Source organism: Asparagus officinalis, chromosome 4 (assembly GCF_001876935.1).
Source record: "Asparagus officinalis chromosome 4, Aspof.V1, whole genome shotgun sequence".
NCBI classification, from domain to species: Eukaryota; Viridiplantae; Streptophyta; class Magnoliopsida; order Asparagales; family Asparagaceae; genus Asparagus; species Asparagus officinalis.
Window position 1 is genome coordinate 16564876 of NC_033797.1, and position 10178 is coordinate 16575053.

The following is a 10178-nucleotide window of genomic DNA, read 5'->3' on the forward strand; positions in this document are numbered from 1 at the left end:
ACTTGTACATATTCTGATATTGAAATCTGCATATGAAAGTTAGTGCACACAAAATATAAATTGTTATCATCAAAACATTATCATGGAGAAATGATATTCAACAATACTTACCGCCTGTGACAAATCTGGCCTCGTACATACCATCGCGTACATCAAGCTCCCAACCGCGCTCGCATATGGAGTCTTCGACATCAACTCACGATCTTCAACTGACTTCGGTGAGAGACCAGCTGAAAGCTTCAAATGGGCTCCCAATGGTACACTAACTGGCTTCGTATCCATGCTAACATGGAATCGCTGTAGAACTTTCTTCAAATAAGCCACCTGTGTCAAACAAATTCTGCCATTTTTCTTGTCTCTGCCGATCTCCATCCCTAAAATGCGCTTCGCCTCGCCCAATTCCTTCATCTCAAACTCATTTGAAAGCTGAACTTTCAACTCATCTATAGCCGACCTGGAAATAGAGGCAACCAACATGTCATCGACATAGAGCAACAAATAAATATACGCACCTCCTTTCAACTTGCGAAAATATACGCAAGGATCAAACTGGCTCCGAGTGTACGAATGACCAAGCATAAAACCATCGAATCGCCTATACCACTGTCGAGGAGACTGCTTCAAACCGTATAGCGATTTCTTCAGTTTGCAAACTAATTTTTCTTTCCCTGCAGCTCGGAATCCCAATGGCTGAGTCATATATATTTCTTCATCAAGATCACCATGAAGAAATGCCGTTTTCACATCCAACTGATCTAATTCCAAACCATACTGTGCCACCAAAGCTAGCAAAATCCGAATCGAAGAATGCTTCACCACCGGAGAGAAAACCTCATTATAGTCAATACCTTCCTCCTGTGCATAGCCCTTCGCAACCAACCTAGCCTTGAATCTCAACGGAGTGCCTTCAATGCCCTCCTTCTTCGTGTATACCCACTTGCAACCAATTGCTTTCCGCCCCTTTGGAAGCTCAACAAGCTCCCATGTATCGTTCTTATGAAGAGATTCCATCTCCTCCTGCATAGCCACCTGCCACGAATCAGCCTCCGAACTCTGCTCGGCCTCTCTGAATGTAGTAGGCACTAACTCATCGATACTCTCCACCGGAAGTGCATACGCAACTGTGTCGGCATACCGTGCTGGCATCTGTATGTTTCTCCTCTGTCTCCTAGCCGCAATAGAATCCTGAACCTGAGCCGTCGGTTCCTGATCCTGCACATTTGTACTCGTATCCTCCGTGTCATCGTCGTGCTCGCCTGGCGTCACCTCAGTCGGCACCTGCATGGATACTGTACCATCTGGACAATGTGGAGCTGCATCGATCTCCACCACCTGCGATATCTCCTCCGTCGGGTCGCTCTCCACCTGATGAGAGCTGGGAAGCTTCAAGATAGAAGCCTCATCAAATGTGACGTCCCTACTCAGAACAATCTTTTTATCAACTGGATCCCAAAGCTTGTATCCCTTGACACCACGCTTGAATCCTACAAATATGGCCTTCCTAGCTCGAGGTTCCAATTTATCAGTTCTAACATGATAATATGCAGGGCACCCGAATACCTTGAGCTGGTCATAGTCATGTGCTGGCTTTCCCGACCACATCTCCATAGGGGTTTTCCCCTCAATCGCAGATGAAGGCAGCCTATTAATGAGGTGGCTCGCATATGTAAGTGCCTCAGCCCAAAAGATCTTCTCCAAACCACTCTGCGACAATAAGCATCGGATCTTCTCCAGTAAAGACCGATTCAACCTCTCTGCCACCCCATTTTGCTGCGGTGTATGACTAACTGTGAAGTGTCTCTCTATGCCCTCGTCTCGACATAGCTGCTGAAAGGGGTCAGAAGTATACTCACCACCGTTGTCGGATCGCAACGTCTTGATCTTTCTCCCAGTCTGCAGTTCCAATCTCTTCTTCCACTCCACAAACAAATCTAGGACTTCACTCTTCTTCGTCATGGTGTACACCCAACAACGCCTAGAATAGTCATCTACAAAAGTGACGAACCAATGTCGACCACCAAGTGATGCAGTCTTGGTGGGACCCCAAACGTCTGTGTGCACGTAATCCAGGATGCCCCTCGTCTGATGAATGGCAGTCCCGAACTTCACCTTCGTCTTCTTGCCAAGAACACAGTGCTCACAGAACTCAATCTTCCCACTCTTGGCTCCCTTCAATAGCCCCTGCTTGCACAATGTCTGCAGTGACTTTTCACCTGTGTGCCCCAATCTATAGTGCCAAAGTCTGCTCATGTCCGCTTCTGAAATAGCCGAAGCAACCTGGCCAATCTCGGTGCTTCCCTTCAGATAATACAAATTCCGATTGCGGACTCCCCTCATCACCACCAATGATCCCTTAGTAACCTTCGCTACAGCGTTTTCGAAAGTCACCTTGAATCCCTTCGCCTCCAAAGCTCCAACTGAGATAAGATTTTTCTTCAGTTGAGGAACAAATCTCACCTCCTTCAACTCACGGACTACTCCATCGTGCATCCTAATCCGCACGGTACCTATCCCACAAACGCCACAGGATTGATCATTTCCCATGACAACAACGCCCCCGTCGACTTTCTCAAAAGATGCAAACCAGTCTCGCCTAGGGGTCACATGAAAGGTAGCGCCGGAATCAAGCATCCAATCTGATGCATCCACATGGTTCACCTCCGGAGTAATCAGTAGAGAAAAGCACGAATCATCGGAATCATCGCCTTTCGCAATGTTCACCTCATTGGCCTTCGGGCCCTTTTTCTTGCCATTCTCTTTCTCCTTGAGCTTCGGGCAGTCTCTCTTCCAATGTCCCTGCTCCTTGCAGAATGCACATTGGTTCTTTGTTAGTTGGTGACGGCCTCTAGACTTTGACCTCCCTCTGTTACCACCTTTCGGATATGGGCTTCTACCTCTTGTCGACAAGGCCTCTCCTGAAGTACTAGCGCGGGAAGTCTCCTTATCCTTCCTCCTCAAATCGTAGTTCGTCAAAGCGTTAGTCACTTCACTATAGCTGATAGAAGATCTCCCGTTCAACAAAGTGAGCACGAAGGTATCATACTCCTCATCCGGTAAGGAGCCCAACAAAATAATCGCCTTGTACTCATCCGATATCTTCTCATCAACATTCGCCAAGTCCGACAACAACTTCGTATAGTTGTTCACATGAGCCGCAAGCGAGGTGCCTCTGGACATCTGGAATCTGAATAACCTACGCAGCAAGTGCAATCGGTTCTCAACACTCTTCGTAAGGTACTTATTGTTGAGAATTTCCCACATCTTCATCGCAGACGTCACCCCAATCACATCATACTTCAGCTCCTGTTCCAAACAGGACCTGATCACCCCACAAGCGTTCCTATTCATTTTCTCCCATACCGCCTCTTCATATTTAGGTGGCCTCTCGTGGACCATGATGGTCTCTTCCAAATTCTGAGCATTTAACGCATCCTGTACGTCGCTCATCCACAAACCAAAGTTGATTTTTCCGTCATATTTCACCACACTAATTTTGGTGTTTTGAAAACCAACTTGTATTGTACCCGCCATCGATTTGCTGCTTTCACCTTCTTCTCCCATTGCGAACTAACTCCAAATTGTAGAGAAGAACAAATTTGATAGAATTAGGAACCACCCAACTGAACCCTAGATCGGATTCCAAATAGATCTCCTATCCACACGAGGAAAGCGAAATCTCCAACGGCAACTCCTAATGCTATCTCCACCGAAGCCGAGAACTCCAAGAACTAAGCTTCACACAAGAATCTTCCTCCACCAAAAAACCCTAGATCTGAAATCTGGGCTCTGATACCACTTGTTGCGCGCAGCGGAAATTTCGGCAGCACTTAGGCAGCACAACAAGAGAGTCAGGTCGCAATAAGAATTCTTGTTTCTCAAAGGAAACAAGAATCTGAAGCCTATATCCTATCAAAGTAGGATATTAGCTCTTCCTCTCGTCAGCTCTAGGACTGCGCGTCGAGGGACCCTAAAAGCTATTACAAATCACACAAAAGCAGTACAACCAATTTTAACGTGGTTCGGCAAATTGCCTACGTCCACGGGGCAAGGAGGGGGAGATCTACTAATAGAGGGAGAGAATACAACTAGGGTTTACAATCACTCTCAATCTAAACCCTCAAACAATCTCTCTCAAGAGAGAGAGAGAGAGAGAGAGAGAGAGAGAGAGAGAGAGAGAGAAGAAGAAGAAGAAGAAGAAGAAAAGAAGAAGAAGAAAAGAAGTAGAAGTAGTTATGACTACCTTCTTACTAGGAATATTTTCATGCTAGCTTAGGTTTGCTGTGGAGATTCTTGGTTGGTGAAGTATTTGATCTAGTCGTTAATTTCTATAGGATCTGAATATCATGAGCATGCAGAAGATGGATTCATCACGTATTTTTTGGTGAGAAAATTATTATATCAACCTTTAATTTTTCATACATAATTAGCATTTAGCACAAATTAAGAAAAAAGAAATGTATTAGAACCGTAAGATTTGAACAAAATAATACATGCTGTGTACATAACAATAGCATTTGTGCGCGTTATGTAAACAGGAACCATATACTTAAAATCATTTATAAATATCAAGTTTTGTACTATACTCTAAAAGGTATTGTATAACTTAACATCTCCAACATTATAACACTGCTTTTTCCCCTGAAACAAAAACTACTTGACACTTTCCACAAAGCTACTTTCTAATTATTAGAGAAAACCAACACAGTTTCAAATCACCAGAAAAATATCACACGCTATTAGAAATTTTTTTAAGGAAAACTTGGCCTTAGTGAACCGTATTATTATAAAATTATAAAGCATAATCTAGAAAATTAATGTTTACCTTAATGTAACACTTGATACATCATTAGAAAACTATGTGGTAATTTTATGATAATATATGAAAATCTATGGTAGTGATCCGAAAATAATGTAAAGTTCATGGCAGTCCCTTAGAGCCGTGATACTTTTGAAAAACGTAGATAAAAATTCATGGTTTTTAATTCATGTGTAGCTTTCTTAAAGTTTGTTTTATTATCTGTTGATTTGAATGCTTATAAAATATGTTGGAAAATTTATCAAATCAAAGGTTATAGCGTGTAAAATAAATCCGAAATAAAATAATAACAAAGTCTGGCCTGATCGGGAGCAGTCGCGTAAACACTGCCCTAGAAGATTGATGATCCGCCTATCGTCCTGACGCAGATGATCCTCTCTCTCCTAACGGTAAAAACCTTCGAAAGTGGTCGGCCTCTGTACTCGAGCGAGAGAACAGAGCTTCAGCTCAGACGAAGAACGGTTGCTCAAAAATAACACCAACATATGAATGAAAATAATATGTAGAAAAGAGAAGAGGAAGAAGAGAGAATTGTTTTTTTTGAAAGTGAATAAGGGTGTATATATAGGGTTAAGAAAGCCATTATAATTCTTACAATTAATACGATAACATTCGTTATAAATTTTTGTAATGTTCCCCATAATGTATAGCGTTACGCACGTTTTAATTGTATTCATAACACTATTCCATATGAGACTATTCATGAAGGTAAAATTACATTTTCTCCAACAAAATATCCAACAAATTTTTTATCTAATAAATAGCTTATGATATTTTTGGGTAAAACCCCTAATAGTCCACAACAGTTTTGTGAAAATCTTTCCACTAAACTATATACATGAGTAAAAGGAGATGGTGGATCCTCCACAGTGTTGTTTAATGTATCATTGAAAAGGGATGCACACATCCAATTCATCAGCGATAATTTTAATTATTAATTAGTGCTTTGTATATGTGTCACATCAGCTACGCACCGGTTATCGTCACGAGGAACACACCAACCCTATTAATTAATTACTTTTGTGTACATGTGTGCATGTATATGTGCAAAAACTCATAATTTGTTGTTGCATTGCACACAGATGCACATGTGGGGTCACGGCTCAGAGTATCGCAAAGGCCCAGACTCTCTCAAGGGCACACAACCCATGGCAATCCTCAAGCTCCCATGCTACTGCTGCGCCCTCGGCTGCAAGAACAACATCGGCCATCCCCGAGCGAAACCCTTGAAGGACTTCCGAACCCTGCAGACCCACTACAAGCGCAAGCACGGCGTCAAGCCCTTCAAGTGCAGGAAATGCAGCAAGCCCTTCGCCGTCCGAGGAGATTGGAGGACTCACGAGAAGAACTGCGGGAAACTTTGGTTTTGCTCATGTGGGTCTGAGTTCAAGCATAAGAGGTCTCTTAATGATCATGTTAGGTCTTTTGGGAAAGATCACTCTCCTTGTTTAATGCATTGAAGTTTACGGGTATGTGTACTAGCTAAACATTGGACTTGCGCTCAGTAACAAAAAGCTCTTGATCGTCGTGGAGTAGTTTGTTGTGAGCACAAGCTCTAAATTTATGTATGTTCAAATAAGGGAGGGTATGGAAAAGACCTTGGGAGTAGTTTTACGGTTATGGAGTTTATTGAATTAGCAAGTTGAGTTAATCTTTGTGTTGACAAAATATTCCATCAACATAACTAGAGTATTAATTTGGAATATTGCAATCTTAGTAGAATGTTGAGTAAATATTACTTTATTGCATGTATAGTCATATATACATGCACGTTTATACTCGAGGTAATTAAGTTCAAAAAGGGAATTGAAAAGGAATGTGGAAATACCTTTTTTAAGGGGAAAAACAGGTCTTAATGGATTCGGATCCTCTCCACTATCTAAAAGGTAGTGGAGAGACCACTACATAATCACAACCATTGATTATCTAGTTGGTGGTTGTGATTTTTTCTTTCATAATCACAACCATTGATTATCTAGTTGGTGGTTGTGATTTTTTCTTTGAGTGCAAATTAGGAATGAGTGCAATACACGGTGATTATCTAGTTGGTGGTTGTGATTTTTTCTTTGAGTGCAAATTAGGAATGAGTGCAATACACGGGGGGTATGGTAAGTGTTAGATTTAGATTGTATCATAACCGCGTACTAAGTAATCAACGATTGGAATTAAAAGTAGTGATCTCTCCACTACTTTTTTTGTAGTGTAGAGGATCCAAATCCGGTCTTAATTAGTCAATATTAATTATTGCAAATGCCAAAGAGCAGAACACAGAATATCACACGTGGTAGTGGCTTGAACCGAGTAGGCCATACAAGAAACAAAGTATGTAAAGCACAAAATATATTACGCTTATATCTCAAAATGCATTAATCAAAATTCTACAAGTTTAGCTGAATTGTAGATGATTTCTATTGAACGGATGATTTGTTGTGCAAATTTTTTTACTTTCATATAATTAAATCGTAGACTAGTAATTTGGACTAGTAGAATGTCAAATACTTCATTGTGAGACGTGTATAATCGTGCACGTATATATTATGTATAATATGGGGGTGGAAGTTACATTTATAGAGACGTCATGCGTGAGTATGACTTGATTATTGCCTAGATTAAGTGCACAAGGCATAAAGGAGACTAATAAGCATCTAAAAAGAACACATTTGTCCAAAGCTCCTTTATTGGCACTCAACTTTCTCCTAGTCCAAATTTGAGGCCTTCACTGATCCACTACTACCCGTTCCGTGTACACACACGTGCGACAGTATGATAATTTAGCGAGAGAAGGGGCGAGGGTAATCCAGTTTCATGTTCAAATTCAGTTGTAAAATTGTTGATGTTTCCCCCTCCAACACCTACTTTTCGGTGAATTGAATAGACCAAGTAGCCTAGGACTATGTAGTCTTTCTGATTTGTCAGTCAAAATTGGCAAATAATTTCTTGAAATAACATACTTTGAAAGTCCACCAAACACCTTACATAGAAATACAAGCGATTAGGATAATGTTGATGGTTTATATGATCACACAGTCAATTGTATCCTGGATTGGATGAAGTGTTGAGGATTGATGATTGGCCACTTTCTTCCCTGACTTTATGTCTAGTTCTTGAATTGGGTAGTCAAAAGATCTGCACATGTAGAAACACGTAAGCGGGTGGGGATTGGTTCCCCCGTGGTTCCTCCGACGGTCAAATTAGCTGATGAACTTGAGTGGGGAAAAGAAGAACCGAGTGAGTTCTTGTTATGAAGTATGATTTTGCAGAATTAAAGAATTTGGATCCGAAATCAGAATTCGGTCTCTTGTGGGTTGAAATAGTACATGTATTTATACCTAAGGTATAAGAGTAGATTGGTCACTTCGGCCGAGCACAGGAGGGCGGTGGCGAAGTGTGGGCTGACAGCTGAGTTAGCCTCTGCTTTACAGGTGCCGGCTGGTGACTGGAGGAAAGATCACTTCAGTATTTAAATGGGAAATGACTGTTGGCGTGGCAGAGCCCACATGGTCCGATGAGTCATGAAGGCTATCGAGGCCAGAGGCATGATGTGCCTGAAATATGTATTAAATGCGATCCTAACATGTTGTCAGTGAGGATAAGCTCAAGGCAGAAGATGTCCTTTGCCTTCGGTGAGAAGTAACGTCTTTCGAGTCAGCTTCGCAACGTTTGGAAAACGATCGAGTGGACTCATGGTGAGTCGTCTTCGACAAAAGGGAGGCGACAAGTTCCGCCTTTCGAGTTGACATGAAGGAATGTCGAGTCGTCGAGTCTGCGGAGTGGTCATCCCTACTGGTCTCCGACCGCCAAGTTGATTGGGGCATAGCATGTAGCACACTTATCCGTTGCTTGGCAATGAGCTTGTACTTTAGCGAATAGGAACATCATAACAGTTAGCCCCTTTCGCTTGGAGTCGACTTGAGTCGGGTCCGAGTGAAATTAAATTAGCTTTGGACGGATACGAAAGCGTACTGAATGAGAAACTAAAAAGTCTCTTCAGATTTGACATAACTGACGTTACTATACATTCCTTTTAATTGTTGCAACTCTGTTTTTCCTAGCAGATTACAGACTGTTCGAAGTGAGTGGGTCACGCCTCGATCTCAGAGAGGGCGCTTCGAGTTTTGAGAATTAATCCTGGCCGTTGGATGAAGTTTGATCTAACTGATCAAATTTCAGAAGTTGTAAGGTCAGTTGTCTATATATAGAAGTAGGGTCACTGTTTGGTGAAAAATTTGTAGTAAAAAGAATGAAAGAAAATTGACTTGTATTCTCTCGATTTTATTTACAATTTGGATTTACGATTACAAAAGAGAGGAGAATGATCTGGATTCTCCCCTTTGTTTAATTCTGGGTTCTTCACGGTAGCGATGAGATGCCTCCCTCGAATGCTCGCATCGAGTTTGCTTCTTGTTGATGATCCAAATTTCTTGTTTCACTGGAACGGTATATTCTCATCACGATTTGACGCTGTGGAGGACTTGCGTGGAAAGTTTGAAACTCTGAATGAATTGATAACTCAGAGCGAGTTTAAACTCTTATAAAAGAGTTGATTGATCTTAATCGTAATTGGTTAGACAAGTCAAGCTTGAAGATAGGCCCAAGAATCTGTTGCCGAGAAGATGATCCGAAGAAGCCGATCTCTAGATCTCCAAAATTCTTAAAGATCCAAAGATATCTCCCCTCCTCCTCCTTCTCTTTAACTAAGCTGATCTTTCAGCTATTTATAGGCGATTGGGGGTGTAACTGACCCCCCCTAAAATCGCTCCTTTGTGGGGCTAATGGGATGTAACCGCCCCTTAAATCACTCCTGAGTGGAGTTGTGATCCCCTCAGATCGTGAGAAACGGTTTTAAAACTGTTAAGCTCATGTTTGAACGAGTCAAACACAAAATCCGTGTTTTGACGTGAATTCTGCGTCCAAACGCAGTGTCTGGAAGCTCGTTTGCAGCGTCTTGAAGCTGCGTTTGTAGCATTTAGAAGCTGCGTTTGCAGCAATTTGGAAGCTGCGTTTGGCAGCTTTCGAAGGCTGCGTTTGCAGCCGAACATGAGCTGCGTCCGTAGGCTTGAGCTACGTCAGCGATGGTTGATAAGGAGCTGCGTCCGCGGTTGAATTGGCACCGCGTCTTGATGCTGAAGCGCGGGGAGAACTTCCGCGTCTTGGTTTGAGGAGACCGTTAATTTGTAGTCTCTTTTTGTTAGAGCGTTGCAAAGATCGTTGTTTTGTAATCTTTGCTTCAGCTCTTTGATATGTGAGAGTCGTCGTGTTATAACTCTCGCTGTTGATTGTGAAGACTATTGATTAGAACTTTCATCGGTTATTATAAAGGTTGTCATATTGTAACCTTTATCAATCTACGTGAAAGTCTTCA

The 10178-nt window shown here is 42.0% G+C and overlaps 1 protein-coding gene across 1 annotated transcript in view; it reads left to right on the forward strand.

Annotated features, from left to right (window-relative positions):
- LOC109839755 (zinc finger protein WIP3) overlaps nt 1-6420 on the forward strand; it is an 11090-nt gene extending 4670 nt beyond the window's left edge. Inside the window, exon 2 of the mRNA XM_020408262.1 lies at nt 5899-6420. Coding sequence (XP_020263851.1) covers nt 5899-6276 — 378 coding nt within the window. The 3' untranslated portion in view covers nt 6277-6420. The remainder of the gene's footprint in view (nt 1-5898) is intronic.